This window comes from Desmodus rotundus, chromosome 3, assembly GCF_022682495.2.
Source record: "Desmodus rotundus isolate HL8 chromosome 3, HLdesRot8A.1, whole genome shotgun sequence".
NCBI classification, from domain to species: domain Eukaryota; kingdom Metazoa; phylum Chordata; class Mammalia; order Chiroptera; family Phyllostomidae; genus Desmodus; species Desmodus rotundus.
The window spans coordinates 189,558,526-189,585,012 of NC_071389.1; the positions used below are offsets into that span (position 1 = coordinate 189,558,526).

General features: G+C 46.7%; 1 protein-coding gene across 5 annotated transcripts in view; it reads right to left on the reverse strand.

The window, feature by feature from the left end:
• Nucleotides 1-6,646: 6,646 nt before the first annotated feature.
• NUAK1 (NUAK family kinase 1) overlaps nt 6,647-26,487 on the reverse strand; it is a 72,222-nt gene continuing 52,381 nt past the window's right edge. For 4 of the 5 annotated variants that reach the window (XM_071221091.1, XM_071221093.1, XM_071221092.1 and 1 more), the window contains 4 exons: nt 26,273-26,338; nt 16,056-16,175; nt 14,121-14,253; nt 6,647-11,331 (listed from right to left, as the gene is read on the reverse strand). In XM_071221091.1, the coding sequence (XP_071077192.1) occupies nt 10,175-11,331; nt 14,121-14,253; nt 16,056-16,175; nt 26,273-26,338 (1,476 nt within the window). In that variant the 3' untranslated portion in view covers nt 6,647-10,174. The remainder of the gene's footprint in view (nt 11,332-14,120; nt 14,254-16,055; nt 16,176-26,272; nt 26,339-26,487) is intronic. The other variant, XM_024579250.4, reaches the window with a different exon arrangement.

The window sequence follows — 26,487 nt, forward strand, 5'->3', positions numbered from 1 at the left end:
TTGCTGAATTCATTTATCAGTTTTAGTAGTTTCTTAGTGGAATCTTTGGGGTTCTCTATGTATAGTATCATGTCATCTACAAATAAGGGCAGTTTTACCTCTTCCTTTCCAATTTGGATGCCTTTTATTCCTTCTTCTTGTCTGATTGCTGTGGCCAGGACTTCCAGTACTATGTTGAATAAGAGAGGTGAAAGTGGACGTCCCTGTCTTGTTCTCATTCTTAAGCTTGTAGTTTTATCCATTGAATATGATGCTGGCAGTGTTTGTCATATATGGCCTTTATTATGTTTAGGTATGTTCCCTATATTCCCACTTTGCTGAGAGTTTTGATCATAAACGGGTGCTGGATTTTATCAAAGGCTTTTTCTGCATCCATTGATATGATTATGTGGTTTTCATCTTTCACTTTGTTTATGGGGTGAATCACATGTATTGATTTGCGAATTTGTACCAACCTTGCATTCACGGAATAAATCCCACTTGATCATGGTCTATAGATATTTTTGATGCATTGCTGTATTCAGTTTTCTAATATTTTGTTGAGGATTTTAGCATCTATATTCATCAGGGATGTTGGCCTATAATTTTCTTTCTTTGTAGTGTCTTTATCTGGCTTTGGAATTAGGATAATGCTGGCCTCATAAAATGAATTTGGGAGAATTCCCTCCTCTTGAATTTTATGAAATAGTTTGAGGAGAGGTGTTACTTCTTTTTGGAATGTTTGGTAAAATTCCTCTGTGAAACCATCTTGTCCAGGGCTTTTGTTTGTTGGGGGGTTTTTTCACTACTGCTTCAGTTTCACTAGGTGTAATCTCTCTGTTCAGATTCTCTGATTCTTCCTGATTTATTTTTGGAAGAGTGTATGTTTCTAGGAATTTATACATTTTGTCCAGATTGTCCAGTTTGTTGGCATACAATTGTTCACAATATTTTCTTACAATCCTTTGTATTTCTCTGGTGTCAGTTGTTATTTCTTCTTTCATTTCTGATTTTATTTATTTGGGTCCTTTCTCTTTTTCTCTTGATGAGTCTGGTTAAAGGTTTGTCAGTCTTTTTTTAATCTTTTCAAAGAACCAGCTCTTGGATTCATTGGTCTTCTGTACCATTTTTTTAGACTCTATTTCATTTATTTCTGCTCTAATCTTTATTATCTCTTTCCTTCTACTCACTTTGGGTTTTGTTTATTGTTCTGTTTCAAATTCCTTTAAGTGTGAAGTTAGATCGTTTATTTGACCTTTTGCTTGTTTTTTTGTTTGTTTGTTTGTTTTTTAAGATAGGCCTGTAATGCTATAAATTTCCCTCTTAAGATTGCTTTCCCGGTGTCCCACAGATTTCGGATAGCTGTGTCTTCATTTTCATTAGTTTCAAGGTACCATTTTGATTTCTTCCTTGATCTCATTGTTAACCCATTCACTGTTTAATAACATGTTATTTAGCTTCCATGTCTTTGTGGGTTTTTTTCAGTGTTTTTCTTGTATTGATATCTAGTTTCATAGCATTTTGGTCAGAGAAGATCTGTCTGTTGGAATCTTTCCTTGGAATCTTTCCTTCACTTTGGAATCTTCTTAACAAGGAGGACTCTCATTAACTCCAACTTAATCTCATGGGCAGCATTATCGCACTATTCTGGATTCCCCAAAAGGCCTGAGCATGTGATTATGATTTGTTTCTCTAGAAGAGAAGGCAATTTTTCCCAAGCTCCCCATGTCTCTTTATTTCACCATCATGCCCAGATATATGTGTTTATGAGAAGCCAGTCTAAGTAGCAACCACTGCCAGGGACATCTGTCCTTCATAGGGACTGAACCCATGATCACGGCCTCTTTGCAGCTGACCAGCAGGCCTGGTTCTGAGGTCTGCATCAGGCTTTCTGCTTTGCACACTTCCTTTTGCCTGGGATCCAAAGCCTGTTGTTTGAAGCTTCTGGAATGCCCTAGGCACTGCCGAATCTGATGTTTTTCAGCTTCAGTGATTCACAAATTCCAATTTGCAGAACTTTCTCAGAATAGCTATTTCTTTGGAGCCCCTTTTCTCCAGCTGCCTCCAAAATGAACTGTTCTCCACTCTCAGTTTCCCTTGACTGTGAGATGTTCCTCTGGAATTCCAGCTTGGGACCATGCCTGCATCATCACCCTGCTCCAGGCTTTGAAGACATGGCAATCCTCTCCTTTTTGTGTGATTGAAGTTGCTGGTGCAATGCCTGACCCCAGGCAGGTTCATGCAGCCCAGCCTGGCATCCTGTGTTTCCATATGGCTCCAAGCAGTCACTTTGAGCAATCAGTCCTCCAGAAGCAGGGTCCCCAACACAGGAAATAGCATGGAGAGCCCTGCTGGGGGATGAGTGTGAATACACAGCTTTGGATAGGAGGAACCCCACCACTGAAGGCCTACTGTCCTTCTACTGAGTTCTGAGCCACAGCAGGTGCTCAGAATGGAGAAAGACTCACTCCTCCATCCCATTCCACTCTAGAGGAACTAAGAAACCTGAACAAACCCCACCAATTCCATCTGCTGAGCCTGGTCTTCTAGAACATGAAACCAATTGGGTACTGGGAGACAGTGGCTCTTCCCATATTTGTTTGAAGAGGGCGTTGACTTGGGTCAGTGTCTTCATTCCTGATGGTACCTGTTTAGATCCTGCAGAAAAATACCATTTACGTGAACAGGGATGGTGACAGGATGGGGCTTGTGATCAAGGAGCCTGACTTGTAGAAGGACCATCTCAGGAGCACAACAGAGCCATTAAGTGCCTGGGCTCAGAAGTCAGTCAGCCAGGCCTGTATTTAAATCCAGCTGCATGCCTAACAATTGGGCAACTTGGGCAAGTTACTGCACACTCCCAACCCTCAGTTTCCTCATCTGTACAAATGGAGATAAGGGAAGATGAAGAGCATTAAAAGAGATGATGTGTGTAAAGGATAGACACACTGCTTGCAGCTCAGTAAGAACTCAGTTAACACCAGCAATACTGATTTTTGTTTATGCTGGGACCTTCCCATGGGAAGCAGACATGGGTTGTGACAGAGACACTATGCATCCATATGATTCAATTTTATTTTCCACTTTTAAAGTACTATAGACTTGAAGACTATCCAGGAAGTTAGGTTGGGGTCAGGTGACTTGAGTTCTGGCCAATGGGATATGGGCACAAATGATGTACATCACATCCAGGCCTGATTCTTGAAAGATCTGGACTCTCCCTCATCTTCCCAGCCAGACATAAAGGACCCTATGGTGGTAGAACCACAGGATGAAAGAAGCTCAGATCTCCAAGTGTCTGCAGGGAGACGTTGGAAAATGGCCCAACCAGTATCGAACTTGGTGAGAGTAAGAAATAAGTGTTTATCATATTGAGCCACTGACATCTCAGGGCTTATTTGTCACATTAGCATAACATAGTCTATCCAGATGAATGCACAAATGAAAACGAGCACAGGGAGTGGAGGGGAAGCCAGTCAATCAAAAAATCGTGGATATTCCCAGTCAGGTAGAAAAGGGCACTGTAAATTTTTCATCAGTACAAAAATAACTGTCACAATTTAAAGACAAAATTGATTGCTAAGTTTCCACACAGTTCCCTACTGGAACGAGACCGTTGTGATAGTGTGGGGCAGGGCTTTGTGACATGAAACCCTTACTCTGCACTCTCTGATCTTTACAGAGCGTCCCCGCTGCTCCACTTCCATGTCCCAAACTTCGCAGGATTCTGTGGATGAAAAACATCCTTTCCATAGATTTCAATAAACCGGCAGTGAATTTCTGCAGTGGAGACAGATTCTCACTTAAAACGCACGTCATGGCATGCATCTCGTCTGGGGACCACCTGCTGAAGGAAGCAGCCATTTGTAATTAGGGTATGCAAAGTCATGATTACAGCCAGTCCACATTAGAACAGCACCACATCTGTTTGGCAAAACACCACACTCCCTGGACCGGGGTTGTCCTGTGCCAACAGACCAGAAATTAACCCTGTAAAACTCTGTGTGGAAGACACAAGGGCCTTGCATATGCTGTTCCTGCTGCCTGAAATGCTCACTCTTCCTATAGCTGGTTCTCATCTTCAGACCTGTGTCCAAATGTCACCTCTTCAGAGATGCCTTCCTGGACTACTCTTTATACAAATGTAGCCCCCTTCCCTTAATTCTTTATCTCTGCACCCTACCCATTTCTTTCACACCATTTATTACAATCCGGGAGGAGGGGGGAGGCTTTGTTAACTTGTTTATTATCTGTTTCTCCCACTAGATCTAAGTAACCGTGAAATCCGCCCTGTCTCTAGAATCCCAGGTATATGAGCTAATAAAGCCCTTATAGTGTTTAAACAAGTTTCAGCTGGGTTATCTCATATTTTAGCTGATTTTACAAACATCTTTCCTCTCTGTAGCATTATATGGTTGTCTTCCTGATACTAGCTGTATTAATTTAAAATCTTCTATGTGTCAGGCCCTATATTAGGTACTTTATTTAATTTTCACAATAATTCAAAGTCAGGAATTATATAATGCTATTTTATAGTTGAGACCCAAAAGGTATAACTTTTTTTGTTGGCTCTGCATCCCTTCTGTTGGGAGAGCTGCCCTCCCCGTGTGACTCTAAAGGAGCTGTCATTCAAGTATAACATAAGGCGGGCACAAGCTCCAGGCTGGCCAATCAGGGCATCTCTCCAACTGGATTCTGTGACTGGGCCAGAGGGAGACACATGATCCCAGTAAAGCCAATCACAATGCTTCCTTGGCTCATAAATGCTAGGATAATAAGAATCTGTCTCTGACTCTAGGATCACACACTAACAGGACCTATTACCCCATTACTATCAAGAGCTCCCTTGGGGCCATGCAGAGAGAGCCTAAGAATGAAGTCCACATTTAGTGAGAATGAGTAAAAAAGAGGCCAATGACATCACTTGAACCCCAGGATCCAGTTGTGCCTGAGACATACTCCTTTGACTTATACGAAGCAGTAAATTCCTCTGGGTACTTAGCATGGTCAGAGTTGTGTTTTTGCCACTTGCCACTGAATAAGGATGACGTGAGCACCATGTAGAAGCTCAGCAAGTGTAAATTCTCTCAATTTTCCACCTTAAAGTAACCATTCTCCATTAACTTCACCAACCTATCAGTTGACAGGTCATCTGTGCCACTCCGGCCACCCCTATTTTCCTCACTACCCCTTATATGTCACATTTGATCCATCCCCTGGGCCATGCACATGCTATTTCCTCTATCTGGCTGCAGAATTATGTCTTTCCGAAGGGACTCACTTTTACATAGACTTCCCCTTAGTCCCTTAGCCTGAAAATGACTGACAGGCCTATTTGCTAATAGTAGAAGGGGGCCACAGTAAGAACTCAGAGCCTCCAAGCCAGGCAGATTGCCTTTAAAATGACCAAAGTCAATGAATATCGCCCTGTAAAGAAAGGACTATGGTTTCCCTTTCATATTGAGTTTTATACTCAAGGAAACTTCATAGACATTCTCTCAATCCTTCACAGCCCTGTTAACAGTTGGGTAAGGCAGCAAGTAATATACCCATCAGACAGATGAGAAGCCTGAGGCCAAAGTTACACAAAGCAATTTGACTTAATGGCAATCATCAAGTTCAAACTGCAACTGGAATTCCCCCTGCCTCAGCCCAGCCTGAGAGGCACGCACACGTCCTAATCTGGCAGGCCACAGTCACAAGCATCCATTCCCCCATCTTCCAGCTTGGCCACTACCCAGGGAACTTAGCCAATTAAGCCCCATCAGATTAGGTTGCCAGATAAAATGTAGAATGACAATTAAATTTGAATTTCAGATAACCTTTTCTTTTCAGTATAAGCCTACCCCAAATATTGCATGAGGCATACTTTTACTAAAAAAGAAAACTTAACCTATTGATTAACTAGGTGTCCTGCAGTTTTATCTGCTACACGTGACCATGCTACATCAGACATTCTCCCGGTGGACCAGATAAGGAGTGAAAGATGCAATTTCTTTGGAAAGTCGGGCTATTCTTGCCTTGATCTCCCAACAGTGCTTTTCAGTACAGAGTGTGACTCCCTAAGGTTTGACTCGAGGGTAGGGCTTGATGTCATTTGATAGTGTGACTGGGACCCAGGACTCCAAATCTCCCCATTAGTCACCCTTCTTTCCAAGAGCTTTCTGGAGGGTCTTTGTGCAAAAGGAATGATGGCAAAATGGGACTCGGGATGCCACTTTATTATAGGCAGAGCAGTGGCCTTTCCCGGTAGGAAACAGGCCTGTGGATCTTGGGCTCTGAGCAACCAGATTAGGGATTTGTCTGTCCTTAGGATAGACAGAGGAAGCTGAGGCTGGGCACAGAGCATGGCTGTGTTATCTTTGATGTTCTCTCTAGTCCAGGTTGAAGGAACTGGATCAGTAGTCTCCTTTGAAAACCAGAACTGAGAACATGTAAAGTTGAAAGTTACCTGATAAGCCAAGGTGGGTATTAGATCAGGAAGAAGGAAGCCAGGCTACAAAAAGAGAAAAATAAAGCTGACGTGCAAAGAGGAGCAGAAAAGAAGGCCTGCAGTTTTCTAAGATTCCATGTCTCTAGTTCCTGGTTCCAGCTGCACTGCCCACTGCTCTCCATCTTCTGAGAACTTCGAATAAATTCCTCTTCTGTGCTTACGCTAGCTGAACAGGTCTCTGTTGCTTACCCCCATTCTGTCACTTACTTAACTGAAAGAAAAACCAAAGAAAGAAGCAAGGTCCCAGTTCAGTTCATTGCAATTTATTTAATTTAAAAATAAAAACAGAAACAAAAACAAAACAGAAATCAGTTTCCAATGAAAATACAAACACTTTGGGTGGTTATCCAGCTTTTTTTGTTTGTTTGTTTGTTCTTTTCCCTGTAGGCTGTCCTGGGCTCAAACCAATCAAGTGAGTGAAAACCAATTTTGACTGGAGCCATAGAGCATGTCGCACCAATTAAATTACACCAATATATTATTATAATACCTTTGAAATGCCTTTCAGACCAATAAATAAGAAAAGACAAATTCAAATAAAAAAGTCAACTTTTTATTACCAAAAAAAAATAGAAATTAAATAAAAGTCACAACATGGATTTTTTTCTTAAAAAAAAAAAAATGTGCAGTCAAGTTTCTCTCTCTCTTTTTTCTTCTAGGAATGATACCATGCCAGTTAATCCCTACAGAACATTTCCAGTTTGGCAATAAGCAGTCAGTCGGTCATTCACATTTGTACTCAAGACAGCAGGCCTGGGTGACACTCACCCGAATTTCACCCTGAAAAGTGCTCCCTGGCATCTGAAGCAGCAGCACCTCACAACAGGGATAGAAATTCAGTGAGTTCTTAGCATTTGCATGTCGCCTGGGGTCTTGAAGCACTTCCTGAAAACTGATCATGCCTTGAAATCTACCTGTAAAAAGAAGTATCATTCTACTCCTTTGGCAGACGTGTAAACTAAGACACTGAAAGGCCCACGGAGGCAAGGAAGGGACCAGGAGAGCTGACATCGAATCCCCTGCCTGGTCCACTAGGTCATAAAAGTGTCTCCCACTTGTGATTCCGTGGAAATGCATCAAGCGTGACCTCCTTGGCTGGGGATTGGCTGGTAGGGATGGTAGGACTTAAACAGGAAGCAGGGAAGTTGCTTTTCTGGGCTTTTCCATCTATTCCAAGGTTTTTCTTGAAAAGACAGAGCCAACATCACATCTAGAATCCTAGGATTTAGCAGAATGTCAGATGCAGGCAGGGCCTGAGACCAGCTAATCCACCCTTCCAGCTCTCAACGAAGGGAAAACTGAGTGCCCCAAACTCTGCAGGTGCCTAAGGCCACCAGCTAGTTAGCAGCACACCAGGACTCAACTCAGCATCTCTGCCTCTGAGTGGAGGCCTGTCTTTGCTAGAATCCAGTCTGGGTTTATTGACAAAAGAGAACATACATGTATGTTTCTTTTTTGTTGTTGTTGTGGGGGAGGTGAGAATGGTTTTTCTTAATAGTGTCATTTTTATTTAAAAATTAAAAGGCTGGAAAATACTAAACAGAGGCAATCACTTGGCAGAAGTCAAAAAAAAAAAATCAACCAGTAGCTAGGTGTTATTCCTGAATCACACTGACGGCTACCAACAAGGCTGGCTGCCATGCATGGGGACCGGCAGTGTGGCAGCATCGGGCGCTCAGAAAAGGCTGCACAAAATGAGATAAGGAGCAGGGAGCTCCAAGGCTGCAGAATGCCCTCCATGCACCCACACACCCTCCACACACAATTTGCCACCTACAGAATTTTTTTCCCTTTTGAACCTATAATGGAGCTCAGGAAGGAGGTGGAATTGAATGAAAGGAAACTGAGAAGCTTCCCACAATACATTACTCAGCTCAACCTGAAGGAATGCATAAGCCAAAACCCCACAGCTGGTGGCAGAGGGGAGAGAAATGCAGCCATCTCCTTAGGGAAAGGGCAGCTTCATTCTAATTAATATTCTTAGTGCCTTAAGGTGAATTCTTTCTCATCTCCTTGTGAGCCATTGCCTGTTGGGTTTCCCAAAAATACCAAGACTAGCCCTCACATAATATTGCTAGGTGGCTACCAGAAGTTGGCCATCTTGAAACAAGGGTTTCAATTTCCCCAGGCCGGTAGAATCTGAAGTCATCCCAAATTCACAAATAAGACCATTAATCCCACCCCAGTATCTAAGGATGTCCCATTGTGGGAGTGATGTCTTGTCACCTGCAATCTGGGTGTCCAGAAGTTAAATACCTAGTCCTGTTGCTTTTTCAGATAAGAGTCCTATCACACGTCTTCTCTGCCTCCTCCAGAGCCACGTGGATGACTTTCAGGGAAACATCTCTCCAGCATGCTTCCTCCCACCCACTCCGCTCTTTCAACACCTTCTTCATTTGAATGGATGAAACGTTCTTTTTCCCCCAAAGCCTAGGAGTTCACACCCATGGCACTGAATACCTAGACTTGGGGGGAAAGCACCTTCTGCCTGACTTTCCTTTCCTCGCCCAAATATCCCACCTACACACTAACTCCCTAGAAGCAAACTCACCTACCTCTGAGGATCCCACGTTTGGTGGGCGGGGAAACCGTCTGCTATTACTAAACAGGGTCAATGGTTGAGCCAGTTGCTCCTTTGGGGACTATGGACAGTATCACATCCAATTCGGGGCATTCATGCAGGTGAGAATGAACCCAAGAGGCAGCATTCCAGTTAATATTGAGATGTTAAAGGAATTGACAGGTTGCCCCCTTGCTGGTGTGGGTCAATTTCCACTCATCCGTGCAAGGCCCACGGAGAGTCCCAAGCTCTCTTATACACTGAAGTTTTGACCTCTGACCACCATCCTTTTCCCATCCACCCTTAGGAAGTTGTGCTGAAGAACAAGGCAGACATCTGGAAAGAAGCCAAAAAATCACTATGGGCTGACTCTAAGTCCTTAGCCAAGTTCAGAGCCTTCTCTCTGACCAAGGCCCTGTCTGCCATTCAAGGTAGAGTAGCAAATTAACAAATGCCACGCCAGTAGCATTAAAAGATAACCTAGATCCCACAGGATGCCCTAACCTAATTCCCACGTGCCTTGCCAGGTCAAGGATGACAACTACGTGGCCTGAGTGCTACCGCCCCTCTTCCCATCCCCACGGCAACCGTGACTATGCGATCACAGTATTCCTTCCCATGTGCCTGGGCTACTCACACCAGCACAGCCAGCAGCCACTATCAATCGATCACCGATTCAAGCGTAGGTTGCTGAAATCTACTTGCCAACCCCATGCCGTCATACCAAGCTTGCTAAGTAAGGAGAGACAGAGCAAGCTCTGAGCTCACCCAAAGCAGATGGCCCCAGTCTCTCCTGTCCTCCTCCAGAAGCATTTGGACGACTTCTAGGGAAATGCTCCCTCTCCCATATGCTTCCTCCCTACTCCCTAAGTGCTGGCCAACACCTCCCCTGGACAGCTGGTCCTCTAGGAGGTGCCACAAAGCCAATGGCAATTAGGACCCAAATTCTGACTGGCGGTTGACAGGACTGGCAGAGAGCCCACTTGCTGGCTTGAGGCTGCAAACTAGGCCAAACAAGATGGCACCACCCCTTTTCCATCTATTATCATAGCCAGCAAAGAGGTAACCAGCTCATCAGCACAAGTCATTACTTCCCTTCCTCCCTGGTACCCACCCCCACCCCGCCCCCACACCCTGGGGAGCTAGTTGAGTTTGTTGCAGATCTCCAGCGCTTTCTTGTAGACCTGAGTCACGTCATCCATGTCCGTGAGGAGGGAGAAGCTGCTGTCTCCCAGCCGGTTCCGGTACCGCTTCAGGTACTGGGGCCGGGGCCGGTTCTGGAGCCCCTCAAAGTCCTGGATCTGGAGGAAGTTTTCGGCAGAGACACAGCTGCGGATTCGCTGGCGGGCAGGGCGATTCTCCTGCAAATCCAGTAAGTCAAAGGAGTCGCTGGACAGGACACTGTCATCGCTGATGACGCTGGAAGGCCGGCTGTAGCTCCGGGAGAGGCCCTCCCCAGCGGGGATGCTGGGCTCCAGCAAGGATTCCAGTGTGGGCATTTCAGGGCTGGCGAGGGCCGGGTCCATGGTGCCTGCGGAGTACTTGCTACTGTGTTTCAAGATGCCCTTCCTGCGGCAGGAGAGGCTGTGGGCAGTCACCCTGGCTGGGTCCGGAGGGCTAGGGGACGGAATGCTGCTGCCCATCCCATCGTTACTGTCCAACAGCTCCGAGGACTCACTGCGCTCGGGGGAGGAGTAGTAACCTGATTCTCTCTGCTGCGTCTTTTTCAAGATGCCTTTCTTGGGCATGGTGGCTGACTGTTTGGGGCTGAGTTTACCTGGCACCTCTGCCTCGGGGGAGCTTGGGAGGGGCATGCCCGCCCGGCACAGGTCCTGCTCCATCTTGAAAGCAGAGGGTAGGGCAGGACTGACGACACCTTCGATGAAGCCGGTGCTGTGAGAGCGATGCTCGCTGTTGCTTCGCTTCTTCAGGATCCCTTTGGGTCTCTTGGAACTCAGCTTGGATGGGCTTTCGGGCACTGAGTCCTGGCCAGACTGGGCAAAGTCATTCTCTTTCTTGGACTTCTTCAGCGACCGCTGCCGCTCCAGCATGACCTCAGAAGCCCCGGGTTTCGCCAGACTCTTAATTTTGGCTTCAGCCTCAGCCTGCAGCCCCGTGGAACGGTGGTGCCAGTCGATAATCCGAGCCAGGAGTGGGGACTCGGAGTTGTGAAGGGCATCGCAGTCACAGACGCTGCTCTTGTAGCCCCAGTTCACCCACCAGTGGTTGGCGATGTCCTCGATGGTGGCCCGGCGATCAGGGTTCACCATCAGCATCCACCGAATGAGTCCTCGAGCATCTACAGGGCAGGAAACACAAGGAAGATGACTTAATGGGAGCTCCCGGCTTTGTGACAGGGATGACACTCCAGAAACAGCTAGGAGGCATGCTCACTTTTGGAAAACTCCAGCTGGAGTCCTGGTCCAGCCAAAGTCTTCCAGACTGTATCTCAAAAGCACCATCAAAACTTAGAACCATAGGCCCACACGCCATCCCATCCTGGCATGCTTTTCCCACATGAGTGAAAGAATGTTACGAACCAGCAAGCTCTCCATCAACTCCAGTCTTTATAAAATGGGCAAGGCCAGGTACCTGGGAAAGAACCCAGACGCAACCGCTAGCAGGGCCCCACCATTCCTTTGGGGAATATCATTTCACCAGAAGGGAAAGCAGGTAGAGAGCACCATGGCTCCCTTTCGTCCTCCAATGGTCGGCTGTGTTAACGCGCAGAGCTCAGGGTCAGTGGGAAAGCGTGTAGGCCCGAACAGGAAATTTGGGGCTGAGATGAGGAGGAAAAGGCTCCTCCCCAGAGAGGGAAAGACAGAGAAGGGTGGAGAGGAGCTCAGACCTGGCACACCTGGGTAGTGAAAGGGGCCATGCCCAAGGCTGGCCTTGGCCGGGTTCTGAGCCCCACACCCTGTGAGCTCACCTCCTTTCCCTCTCTGACATAAGCCATAGCGTGCTAAGCTGTCAGATCGGAGAGCTGATCTATGTCTGCTATCAGCTTACCGCCTGTCTGAAAAACTCCATTTGCAAATTTCCGCTGCCAGAGAGTTAGGGGAAAGCCCCAAAGGGATGTCGAGGAGGCCACAGGAGCCAAATGACTCTCACAGCTTATAAACTGACTTTAAAGATCAAACTGTGCTTCCCCAATGGGGACTGAATTATATCCAGGGATGGCGCCACCTCTCCGCTGCCCTGCCACTTCTGTGAGCTAATGAGTAGCTCACAAGCACCTGGCAAGAGGGCCAGGGGTGAGGTGCACCCCTGAAAAGTGACAGGGCAATGTTCATTCTGTCATTCAACAAATATTTTCTGAACCCCTATAATGTGCCAGAAATTCGAGTTAGGTGGTGAGGCTAATAAGACTGCCATAGAGGTCACCTTGAAATTTCTCAAAAAAAAAAAAAAATCCAAACCAAGTTCGCTTACTGAAAAAATATAGACAGATATGAATATCTCTATCTACTAATATATAATAGTCAATGCTCATTATTCACAGATTCTGTACTTGTAAATTCACCTATTCACTAAAATATATTTGTAAGCTCAGAATCAACACTCAGGGTGCCGTCCTGGTCACTTGAGCATGTAGAGTGGCAGAAAACACGCGTGTGTGTGCCCAGCTGAGGTCCAACAAGGGCACAAAGCCCTGGCTTGTTGTTTTGCTCTCGTACTAACAAGGGTCCTTACAAGTGGCCTTTTCAGCCAATTCAGTCCACGTCTTGCACATGGTGGCGCTTTGTGTTGGTGATGTCACTGTACAAAGTGCCCCCAGGTATAGTGCTGAAGTGCTGTCCAGAGTTCTAAGTGCAAGGAGGCTGCAGCAAGCCTTTTGGAGGAAAATATGTGCCTTAGACAAGCTTCGTTCAGGCACGAGTTAGAGTGCTGTTGGCAGTGAGTTCAATGTTAATGAATTAACGATATATTTTAAGGGAGGTATCTTTAAACAGAAGCATACATAAAACAAGGTTGTGTATTGATCAGTTGTCAAAAACAGTGTGACCAGAGGCTCACGGGATCAAGCCCCGTATTCCCCTGAGGAACAATGCTTAGTATTCACAAACTCAGCGTTCACAGCAATTTTATAGAATGTAACTACCAATAATGAGAACGGCCTATGCGTGTCTGTGTGTATACACGTATAGTATATATATACACACACATATATACATATACATATATGTATATATATATGAAGTATTTGTGTTAATTATATTCCCAAAATGGCCCTGGTACACACCAGTCCCTACACGCATGGCACTCTCCCATCAAGAGATGGAGCTTATGGTTGCTTTGACTAATGGAACACAGTGGCAGTGACATTATCTGGCTTCCAAACACAGACATTAAGAAGGCCTGGCAGCTACTCCTTCCTCCTTCTCAGAGCCCTGAGCTGCCATGTAAGAAGTCCTCCTAGACTGAGAAGCCTGGGGAGATGCCTCATGGAGAAGGAGCCCACATGGAGATGTCCCAGAAGCAGCTCCAGCCCCAGCTGCCATCTGACCACAGCTGCTGGAGAAATCCCAGGCAAGGCCAGAAGAGCTCTAGCCCACCCAGGGAATTGAGAGCCATGCTTACTTGCTTGTTTAAACCACTGAGTTTGTTGCAGGGAAGGAATAGAGCTATTAAGCAGCAACAGACAATGAAACAGCAGCACGGAAGGGTCATAGCCCCCAGCCAGGGCTCAGTGGTGAGAAAGAGCAGTTGTCACCCTCAGGGCACATGTAGTCTTGGAACGGTGCATTGTACGGATTGGAAGGGACTTCCTATAATACCTCTGCCAAGTTTTTAATTTTTAGTGGAGAAACTGAATCCGAACAGAGTCAGGTATTTGCCCAGGTTCACACAGTGAGCAAACGGGACTCCTAGCCTGCCTGCCACATAGAACAGTTATTTTGAAAGTTTCATTTGGGAAAGTTTGGGTAAAGCAGCCTAACAAGTGGGCTTTGCCAGAAGTCAAAGACCTGAACAGAAAGAGGAAAAGCAGAAGACTCCTTCCAGACAATAAAACAGAAGCAGAAAGTGTGAGTGTGGACAGGTACACCACCTCACCCGCTCAGCCCCTGACCCTCCCCCGGCACGCACCTGAGGGCTGCGTGGGCTCCCGGTACTCTCCGCTGCTGATCTGCCGAATGAGGTTTTTGTGATCGAAACCATCGAAGGGCATTGTTCCATAAACGAGAGTGTAAAGCAACACGCCCAGGGCCCAGCTGTCCACCTGGAGCAGAGAGATAGGACATGCAGGAGCTAGAAAGCAGATTCCGGATGCCTTCCAAACCATCAGCATCACAGCGTGTGAGCGGCCAGCCCCAGTGACCCCAGGAACTGAATTCAACACCTGGCAGACAGGTTCCCCTGGCAGCCTGACACCTGATAGGCAGGGCAGCTGGGCCTTTTACCAGTTCAAACCATTACCCGCAGTCCCAACCTACATGAGAACTTCCTCAAATAGAATATCTCCTTTGATCCTTACCACAATTTTCTGAAATAGGTATGGCCTGGATGACTCTCACCCCCCACTTGACAGATGAGAATACTGAGGCACAAGGACCTCAGTAGTTTCGAGAGAGGTCCCACCCCAGTGACAGAGGTTAAGGCTGGGGTGCAGGGCTCTTCGCTTCTGATCCAGGAATCAATTCCTTCCTGTACCTTCTTCAAATGGATCAGGCGGCAAACCCAAACGCTTACAAGGAGCCAGGCAGACAACACACATGAACACAGCAGGAGGGAACTGCGGAGTACAGCGTGGAGGGCGGGGCACGGAGACAGACTGAGGAGTCCATTCACCCATCAACTCGCAGCCTCCCCTTGGCTAACTGTGCCTCATAGTGACGTGGGCCCCGCACTGCTGGATCCTTTAGGTTTTCAAGAGAAGTCATTAACCAGACTTTTATGTGAAGTCTCCCAGTTATTAAATGTTTGCTCTTTTTTTTTTTAGAAAGACTAATGGGGCCAAATAAAGCATGCTTGCTGGCCAGATCACAGGCTGCCAGCTTCTAACCTCGGAAACAGATCCTCAAAGATCAAAGAAGCCTTCATTATCTATGATAAATTCACAGTGTCAAGTTTCTACAGTTTTGTAAATGGGATCCGATGCTCCTCCCTTACATTCCTACTTCAGAAAGACTTCCTCTTCACTGTAATTGGCAGAGGCTCTTGGCACCCTTCTCTTCGGCCTCCAGCCCTGCCCCCAAACACTCTCAAACAGATAAATATTTGGAAGGAAACATTTCAACCCAGTGAACAGCTGCTATTTAAAGAATACTAAGTAGATGAAATCTCTCTGTAAAGAGAATCGTCTTTTTTAAAGAAAATAGTCGCTCACAATTCACCCGTTTTCAAAATAACATTTCCGCTTAACACATCTTTTTCAGAGGCCCCAAAAGCCTTAACATATAGAGAAATGCATTTCTCATGAATTAGAAATACAATTAAAATGTACTTCCTTAGTAGCAAAAAATACAGGCTGTCAAAATTATTCGTAAAAAGGTAAGTCACTCCCAGAGGTAGGGGGGTTTTGGTTTGATGTTTGTTTTATCTCTTTTGTTATATTGAAGAAAAACTGAAAATCTGTCTAAATCTAGGGGCATGATTAAATTATGGGATATTTATTCATACAATAAAACTTTGTGTTATTATTAAAAACTACATTTTTAATAATGAATTTGAAAATTCACAGTATAATGTTAATAAAAGGCAAATTATATATACATATACAAGGACCTCAATTACTTTTTAAATGGAGAGATTTACATGGGAAAAAAGTCTTTAAAAAATATTCACTGGTTATCTTTTGTGGGTAGATTACAGGTAAATTTATTTTCTCTTTTAGGCTTTTCAGTATTTTTCAAATTTTCTCCCAGGTGTGTATGTTATGGCTTTTATAATCATACAAGGAAAAGTTTTCTTTCCTTATTTTGTTTTTTTTTTAATATCTCCTGGATCCAGCTCTTGCCCTCTGGCCTCTTCTCCCCCTAAGAACCCCAACTGCCTGCCAGATACAACAGGTACCCTGCTCACCTCTGGCCCCCGGTAAGGCCTCCCATTGACAATTTCAGGAGATGCGTAGAGCGGGCTCCCACAAAACGTTTGCAGGAACTTGTCCTTCTGGTACAGGTTGGAAAGCCCAAAGTCAGCAATCTACGAAAACAAGCAAGATGCAGAGAGGTTTGTTAGCATTGCAGTTAGTGTCTGCATGGGCTCAACTCACCCCCACCCCAGCACTGGAGCAGCTGAGAGGCACCCGGTGGGTCTTCATAACAGGACCAGGCAACACGACGGGGCCAGTGATTCCCAGCTGCAGTGCTTGGCATCCAGTTCTGCCGCATCTGCACACTGCCTGCTCTATTACTTAAAATTACCCCTTCCGTGGCCTCTCTATCCTCAATTTAGACTTGCCTGAGAAACATCCACAAAATCACAGACTTGGTGTTTCTGATGAACACGGAAGTGCACAGCGATTGAAAGCGTTCATCTGTGGCCTACCTAAAATCACACCGCAGCGCAGTGGTGTGCGTATCACGCTTCAGAAAACCCTCACCTGTGCACCTGACGCCACCACCTTTTGATCCCCCCACACTCTGATCAGAACTGCAGTTCATTCGCCCACCTTGCAACCCTAGATGACACGGCCTTGGGACTCCAGGTTCTGAGCCATCATATATCAGCCATCTGCGTGACATGCGCAGGTCCCTTAGCCACTCTGAGCCTCAGTTTACCCACCAGAAAATGGGAATCCACGATCCCTATCTTGTTCCAGCTCACAAGATTATTGGGAGAAGGATAAGGAAAACAAATCCATCCAGATGAGACCATGATTGCAAAAGGGCTTTGTAACCTTCAAATCTTCACGTACCGTGCAAATGCTTCCCCTAATCTTGCTTCTCTGGTATCGCATGCCCGTGAAGTCCTTCTCTCTCCCTTGAGTTTCTTGAAGTGTTTTAATTATTATCCTTTGTGGCAGCGCTCTCCCCTGTATCTATCTATATATGCACGTGTATACATGTTTTTCCATGTATATCACATGTATACATATAATGTAGATATATACATATATTTGTATATTTTTTCACCTTGCCTATTAGATTCCAAGTCCCCTGAGGTAGGTGGCAGGTTCCACATCTTCCCCTCATCTTTGTGTCACCAACTGCTTAGCACCTACCCTCACCTAAGAAACACTTGTCCCTAGAACAGGCATTATATTTTCCAAAGCACAAGGTAATTAGTAGAGAATACAAAATAATGACCATGGTTACCACTTCCTGAACACCTTCCAAGTATCAAGCACTGTTCTAAGCACTTTACACCCTCTAATCCAGTCCTATCCACAACCCCGCTTATTCAGCAGTGTGAATGTACTTCCTGCCACTGAGCTGTTCACCTAAAAATAGTTAAAATGAAAATGGTGAATTTTATGTCACGGGTATTTTACCACATGTTTTAAAAAACCCATTTAATAGATGAGGAAGCTGAGGTTTAGGGAGATGAGGTGATTCGGCCCAGGCAAGCTAACTAGTAAGCGGCAATGTAAACCCCTGTGTCTCTAAAGTCTCCAACCACTGAGCCACTTGCCCCAGGGTAACAGCAAATTTCACTCCACTCCGAGCCTTTCGCAGCAGCCCTGTGGGCTGCTGAGCCGCTGCGGGCTGCTGCCGGTTCCCAAGCTGATTTCCATGTGGAGTTATAAACAGGCTGAGTGATTCACTGCCCAGAGAGCAGCCCAGCCTGACCGCAAATGTGCTGGGGCTCTGTTTCGAAGGCAACCCCCAGAATAAGCCTATTTTGTAAAAGTCAGCCCTGAATGAATGGAATGCCACTGAAAGTAGCTGGTGAAAAACCACCCTCAGAAAATGCATTCTCGGGGTTCAGATTGCACTTAATTGCCCTGAATTCCACCTTCTTATCAAGGCCCCTGCCTGGCTTGCTTGCAGGAAGTTGGTTGGAAACTCTATGAAGTGTGCCCTGTCAATCGGAAGAGGAATGAAATGGCTGCCGCCTGGGACAAACCCAGAAGTCACAGGCTTCGTCCTCTCCGACTGCTGCCAAGGCAGGCCCTGCGCCTGCACACTGCGCATCCTGCAGAAAGTATGTCCCCTCCCCACCCCGCCGCCATGTCTGGGCATCTGGGGCACCTGTGGGCTTCCAAGTACACACACATGCGTGCAGGGCACCCACCAGCTCCACATGCAAACCCCTGCGTGCACACGCTCACGCCGGGAGCTCTCCGAGTCTGGGCATCCTTGCTTCCTTTGTACACTTCTCAGAAGCGTGTTTATGTTGTACCCAGTCCCACCCTCACAGACTGATGGTTATCGGCCTCTCCCAGTAAAACTGTCAGGGCCTCTGACAGCAGATTAATAGAAATCTAGATTACTGCCAAGAACTTCAACAGAAAAGCAATATTAATCAACACATAACACACAAATAGTTCTCAAACCTCAAGCCACTTGAACTTGGGCTACAGCTCTACAATTTCATGCCACGTGGAGTTATATGAAGTGGCCACTGGTTATGAAACTTCTCAAAGCCTCAGTTTCCTCATTTGTGAAATGGAGGTAGGAACAGTCTCTACTCCCGCAGGGGCACAGTGAAAATTAAATAGCATGATGTACGTACAATGCTATTTGTACAGTAACTGGCACAGGGCTGAAGCTCCAGAAATGTTTGCTTCCCACTTTTAAACCCATAGAGGTAACTTTGGTAACTTCATAATACTCACAACGACACTGGTTTTCCATTTAAGGGAATTACATGAGGCTTCTATTTCAAATAAATGCAATTCTAAAAAGTGAATTGAACTGAAAATATTACGTAGAATAACACAGGAGATTCTAGGAAAAAGTAAAATCTAAGAAGAGAGTGAAAGAAAAGAAATTTGGGAAATCTGGAAAAGCTAAAGCATGGGGAATGATGACTTTAAACATAAAAGAAAAATAACCAAATCCCCACAAGGGTTTCAACCTGAAAGAGCCCTAACAGATGAGCTAATCCTACTCCTTGTCTGTAAGGAAAGCAAGTGGAGGTCAGAGGACTTAAAAGCTTTGCTGAAGGTCAGAGGCAGAACAACCACACGAGCGCCAGGTTCTTCCTGATCTGTGTGCTTTCTCTGCACCAGAACATCAGTTGGGCAAGAGAGTGACTCTCCACCAAGGAGGAAGCTGGGCTTTGCCTTTAAAGTGGTATTTTGCTGACACACTGGTTACTTGGGAGAAAGGTAACTAGTTTGCACTGTGTGTGTGGGGCGGGGGGTGACAGACTGTTCTCCTCTGTCCCCGCACGGGGTTTAGTCCAGCCTAGACTCTGAAAAAGACATCAGGAAGTCAACACTCGTGCCCTTAACTTTTGGAATATTTGTTGTCATCGAGCCTTTCTAGAAGTGTGCCCTGCTCGTGAAAACAAGAGTGAGAAAGAAGCCGGGCACAAGAGGATTACGGTATAATTCCATCTGTATGTGGTGCACAGAGTCGTCAAATCCCAGTAAAGTGACGGTTCCAGGGGCCGGGGTGGAGAAAGGAGTGGGGAGTTGTTCTTAATGGGTACAGAGTTTCAGCTGGGGAAGGCACAAACGTTCTGGAGATGGTTGCACAACAGTGTATGTACACCTAATGCCACTGAACCACACACCAAAAAATGGCAAACTTTACGGTACGTTCATTTTACCATGTAAAAAAATGGATTAACCCTAAATCACATGAATAGTCACTGTGAGCTCACCCAATAAAAAAGTATCAGCTTGCTGATGATTAACTCCTGGGAAAGGCTGCTGATGGTCAGGACAAGATAAGCGACGGCCTGACGGTCATGGGCAATGTCTAGGAGGAAATACGGCAGACTGAACAGATCAGAGGTTTAGGAGCCGGGAGAACCTGGGGCTAACCCTGGGCTCTTCAGCACTACTGGGTGGGTGGTGGGACCTGCCAAGCTACTCCACTTCCTCATCTGCAAAGTGGGAACAATACTAGATCCCACCACACAGAAGTGTTGTAAGGATCAGAGAACACTCATGTGAAGCCCTGAAATAATCCTGGTCCCAGCCGACTCCCTAAATTACAGCTGTTACGACAATGCTGATATGATAATACTCAACATTGGTTGCTGGGCAAGACACAGAACTGAGGGCACTAAGCCACTGCCTACCAAAGAACTGAAGAAATCGTCACCATCCATTTCTGAAACAAGCATGAGAGGCTGCACTGCATGAGGGTCTGAGTTCAAATCCCAGCCTTGACTCTTCCCAGCTCTAACCTTAGGGACATTAGCCAAGCCCTCCCTCTTCCACTGAACTCTGAGCACCGGAAGCATGGGCACCAGCAGGGGCGGGGAGCAGGTCAGTAACAGTTTTGCAGGCCCCACCCACGCCAGGCCTACAGAGTCAGGTTGCATTTTAACAAGATCCCCAGGGGATTCGCCAAACATTAGTCACTCTGAAACGGATTTTTTTTCATCTATACAATAGGGAATGATGATAATGTAACCTACTTTGCAGGGCTGATGTAAAATCAAATGAATGACAGGTGGAAACCATGCTTCGCACAGCCTCCAGTAAATGTTAGCAATTACAACTTTAACGTCTCTGAGTATCCGTTTTCTTTGCTGGAAAATGCAATGCAATAGCAGCAACCACATGATGTGGTGAAACCAAAATCAGATTAAATGAGATAATGATAGCAACAAAAAATAATAACAATAGCAGCATCGCTACAGGCCAGGCGCTGTTCTGTGGGAACTACATATATATTAATGTATTAAATCCTCACGACAATCCTGTGAGGAGGGTACCATCGTTATCCCCATTTTGTAAATGGGGAAACTGAGGCCCAGCATGGAGACGTGCCTGGCCTGAGACTTGGAGGAAGAGCTGTCCTGGCTGTAAAGCTCCCCATAAAGGAAAGTTATTGCTCTCAGGTGGCCGAGGAGGAAACAGCTTTCTGCAGAACTCTTCAGGAAGACAGCGACCCCATCGAGGAAGACACACTCTATAGCTCCTTTCCGGCCTTGGAATTAATGGCCGTGACTTTACCCATGACAGCTTCACTCCTGAGTAGTCAGGAAGTGAAGGCAGCGGGTGGAACGGTGAGCACAAGGGAATGGGGTTGGCTTTCATCTTCCAAAGATCTAAGCTCACACCGCCTCTCAAGAGACTGGAAATGACCGACTGCACGCAATCTGGGGAAGCTCTTATCTGAGGGTGCCACCGAGAAGCAGCCTCTTAGGATGCTAAGGAGCAACCGGCCCCAGTTCACTACACACGCGACCCTAGAGTCCCTGTGCTTGGAAGGTCTCTCCCAGGGAGAGCTGGGCACAAGCTGCTACAGACAAGGTGAGGCCGACTGAAGCAAGGACCAAAAAGTGTCCTCATGTGATGCTTTCTTGGAATTAGGGCAAATCTGGGTGGGAGCAGTAAAGGGTAGAATTTGTCAGATGCCTGGTCGATGGAATCAAATAGCCTTAGCTGTGCAGCCACCCCCATCACTTAGTAGCTGCAGGAGACTCCTCATGTGCAAAACGGGAGTAATCAGACCCACCCCCATGGAGACAGTCTAAGAACCAAAGGGAAGAAGGCATGTGGGAGGTCTGGCTCTGGGCTCTGGCTTCTAGCAACAGCTCGATAAAGGTTGCTTTCATTTCTGGTGTCGTTGCCCTGTTCCTGTGCTTGCTGCCCCTTCCCCTTAAAAGACCATCGTACTCCTTCCTGTTGAACTCCTACCTATCCTTCGAATCCCAGTTCAATCAACATGTCCTCAGCAAAGGCTCTCTGGCCTATCCAGCTTAACAGACCCACCACTTCTGCTCAGACTTCCACAGCCTACCACACAAGGCACCATGAGGGCACGTGGCAGGGCCACCTGGCCCTGCCAAGGGACAAGGATCAGAGAAGACTTCCTGGAAGAAGAGGCATTCAAGCCAAGACTCAAAGGACAGACAGCCAAAGAGCAGTGGGAAGAGCATTCTAGGCCACGGGAACTATGTGTGCAAAGGCCAGATAATCCAGAGAAAGCATGGCGGATTTGAGGAGTTCCAGTCCCATGCGACAGGCCTGCTCTGACCACCGTAGGTAATTTGTACCTTCTGTTCTGTAACGTAACCCTGCACGGATTTCCTTCACTAATGCCAGACAGTTACATTACATATTTCTTTGTTCACTGCTTGTGTCCTGAACTGAAATTCTAATTCCGTTAGGGCAGGTACCTTATCGCCCTCACTCACCTTTGTATCCCTCTCATGACCCCTCCTGGCTGAGGGTTTAACAAGTGCTAGCTTCTGAGTTCCAGGAAGACAGGGACCTGGCTATCGGGTTCACTATTCAATTCCCCGCATCCAGCACAAGGCCCAGTACCCAGTAGGAACTTAGTAAATTTTGGTGGTTGAATAAATTATTGTCCAGAGAAGAGACTCGATTTGCTGAATAAATAAGTGCAGGAATGGATGAGTGAATGCAAGCACGCATGGATATCTGTGTGTACACGCACATAAATGGACAGACGAACAAATGAATGGGTTAAGTCATGCATGAATGCACATTCTCACATTCTCACTCCGAGCCCAGAGGCGCCTCTCCTGAGCTGTCTCTCACTTGGTCTTGTTAAGCTTCAGAGGCTTCTATCTCGCCTGTGCCCTAGCCATTCATAGCTTCTTTTCTCATCCGCAGCAGCTGAGTTTCCATTGTCATGGGGGGCAACAGGCCATTTCCCCTACAGTCCTCTACCCCGAGTCCTGGGAGCTCACGAAACTCTCAGCCGTCTTTGAGGAGGTTAGCTGACCCCGGTGCCTGGGCGTCTTCTCATTGTATGGAATTTTTACAGGAGCCTCCTATGGGAATTGTCGGCATTCCATTCTCCCAGAGAATGGGATGTGTGTGAATCTGGCCCGTTTTTATTGATTGCAAATTAATGCTACACTGGGTGTCTATTTTGGTAGACATGCTTCTCTGCCGAGTACGGAATGCAACCCAAGGAAGCACATTGCTCTCATTCTTTCTGCTGACCGACTGTGTGAGTATTTTTAGAAGCCACACCCTCTCCCAATGGCCAGATAAGTAACTCCCAATGCCAGATGTGCTCTTTGCAAATCAACATCAGGCAGGGAAGGGGAGAGAAACAGCTGCATGGCTCACACCAAACTGTGGGGACATGTGACAAGTTTAAACCAGTAGCATTTTGGTAAGGCTCCTGGGCAAAAGCCATCCACCCTTGGAATACGGAAGATGCACCCACATTTCGAGACACGAGAGGGGACTCTGAGAGGCACCTCACTATTCACGTCCCACTGGTTGGTAATAGGCCATCAGTGTCCATGGTCCCCCAGGCCCAGACACTGATGAAACGGGCTCTCTCCAACCTGGAGGCCCTGTGTCTGTGCCTGCCTGCCTGCCTTTGTCACAAGTGCCCTTTCAGCAAAATGCTCAGGAAGAGCTGAGCACATCCAGCCGGAAGACAAATCAACACCAGCTGAAACACATTTTTAAAAACTTTGGAAGTGGGTGTGAGATGATGAAAAGAGAATTTGTCCAGAAGTCAAACACGTGAGTTCCAATCCCGGCTGTCATCCCTTCCCTCCAAATCACACAGCCCCAGAGTACCTACTGTGTGACGAGCACCATGCCACACTCTGGGGAGACAAAGACACAGTAATTTAGTCTAGAGACTGATTCGCTGTGTGTGATCCTGGGCACATCAGTTAGACTTTCTGGACCATAACTGTGAAAACAAGGGGCTGGGAAATGACCCTGGAGGCTCCTTCAAGCTGTAGGATTCTCAAATCCTAGCAGCGTTCTTCGAGTAAGCAGAAGGAAGGATCGGTGCCAGAGAAAGGCAAGGTCTGGTTTCCGTTTGGGATGTGCGAGTGTGTTTTTCCTTGATAAATGCCAAAAATAGAAAATCCTAAGGATTAAGAATCCTAAAGAAAAAAGATACGACCAAAACCTTAACTTCTGTAACGGGCTATTTGTCTGCTATTTCCCTACCAAACAGACAGGGACCCTGGATGGAAGGACTTGGTCTCGGGGGCTGGCAGGTCCCCCAACATCATGGCCCTATCGCTTGTGCCAGCGAGCCATTCTCCTGGGCTCCTGCCTATTGTTCCCAGCACAATTGCTTCAGAATTGTAACCATTCTTCTCCACTGGGCAATTCTATGACTCCCTAGGAAGCTATGTGCCTTATCACTTCTGGAACTACATCATGGGAGCAAGAGGTCACCCTGTGCAACAGAGACCAATCCCCAGGCGACAGGCTCACATTCCAGGCCTTGTAAAGGCTACATTTAGCTCTGAGAGCTCTGGGGGCAGGTGGAGAGAAGAGTCTGCAGACAAAGTTACCAGGGTGGATGACACAAACCCTTCGAATGTGTCCCTCAAACCAGAACCTAATTCTCTAGCCACAGCCTGACCACCCGGTACCTTCAATTTCCTCTCCTTGGCCAGCTGTTTAAGCAGGTTCCTTGGACAATACAAGTTAAGTGCTAAGTGCTGTGACTATATAGTGTCCAAATTCCCCAGATTTGTCATCGACTCCCCGGGACTGGGCACAGGGCACAGCACACAGTGACTTGCGCAGGAGATATGTACTCCTTAAAAAAATGAACAAATCAACAACCGTCATGAGAGACGGGGGCTGGCATCCCTACTGGACAAATGAGGACACTGAGGCTTAGACAAGCAATTCGTTTATCCAAAATTAGTAACAAGCAAGGCTGCAATTCAAACCCAGGCTATGCAACTTCAAAGTCACTGCTCTTAACCTTGACTCACTGCACAATGCTTGGCAGTTTATAAATTAAACACAGAGCATCTGATTTACTCCTCAAAACAAGCCTGTGGGCATTACCGTCGGCCCATTTTATAGTCGAGGAAACGGGGTGAGGTGGATTTGCCAATGTCAAGGATGGAGTTTTCTAACTCTGCATCTAGTCTCCTTCTCCAGCCACTTCACCAGAATTGGAGGAACCCTGAGATTTCACTTCCTGTCCCTAGAGGAAACTGCTTTGACCGACTGTTCCCTCCTTATTCTAAGGGCTACACGGAAATAGATGACCATGGTCAACCACTTGCAAGAGCAAGACATCACCAGACATGGCTTCCAGGGCCTCTCAAAGGATGATGGTGACTAGTGATGTCACCATGATCTGAAATCCAAATGCCAAAGCAGCACACTTCCTTCCAAGCAAGGAAACAGTTTCCCCGCGATGCACCCCCCTCAACTCAGAGCAGCAACAACAACAGCAAAAGAGGACGATGCAAGGTCATTCCCAGGCTTTGTCCGGGGACCAGGGATGAAGCACTAACGTCACCAGCGGCTAATTAGATGGATCCCCTTGGTGCCGGGAGTGCTAGGGCCATTTCATAATGAAACCCATGCAGCGAGCTCCATTTATCTTGAAACCATATTTGCTTATTTTGCAGATGTGATCAAAAGGACGTTCGGAGTGCTCTGCGGGAGGCCCTTGAACCCTACCGGCCAGGAGAGCTTTCTCCAGCTCCAGCAGCAGCCAGCAATAATATCTCCATAAAAGTAAACTCCATCACGTGACGGGATGCTCTTCCCCAACAGGGAACACCACCATCACTTCAATCAGCTTCCCGGCTCCACGGCAGGTTCCAGGGGTGGCAGGGTTGGGAGGAAGAAGTAGGAGACATGGGGAGGAAGGGACAGAAAGTGGCAGGGAAAGAATCCCAGCTCTAAAATAACTTGGGGCCCTGCTGGCAAATCGAGCATAGTGATTCAAACTGGAGATCATGTGTCAGACAGACGTGGGTTCAAACCCCAGCTCCGCTACCTACCATTGTGTTACCTTGGGTAAGTGACTTAACTTCTCTGTGCCACCATTTCCCTGCGTGTGAAATGATGTAAATAAGAGTACCTGCCTCATGGAGTTCTTATAAAGATCAAATTTAAACGCTATCAGACCAAAAAGATTTGAAATACATCTGCAAAGTGTTATTGTTATAAGTGTTATTTTTATGGCAATGATTGTAGACCACGAACTCGCCGAGGACAGGGACTGTATTTTAGTCACCTGATTATGCCAGCATGAAGAAGAATGGCATGTAGTTAAACACGGGTGAGTGCTTACTGAATTTCATCGTTTGAACTGAGGACTCGAGCCCAGGGACTCTCCCCACCCTCCTGTCAGGGAAGGAAACAGCCACCTTATTTCTAGGCTGTAGTCTGGAGCAGCTTCAGCCCCCACCGGATGCCATCCCCAGGCCCTGCATATCCACCACTGAGGCGAGAGGTTTACCTTAATATTGCAGTTGTCATCGAGCAGTATATTTTCCAGCTTCAAGTCCCGGTGGACCACACCATTCTGAAATGAGAAGACAGGGAGGGAACTGAATGGGAGCGGATGGGATGAGAGAGAGGAGGAGGAGGAGGGCGGAGGCAGAGCCCTGGGAAGTATCTGACAGATAAAAGAAATGCACCAGCCCGGTGGTCTCTGCCTCCATCCTTCAGAGC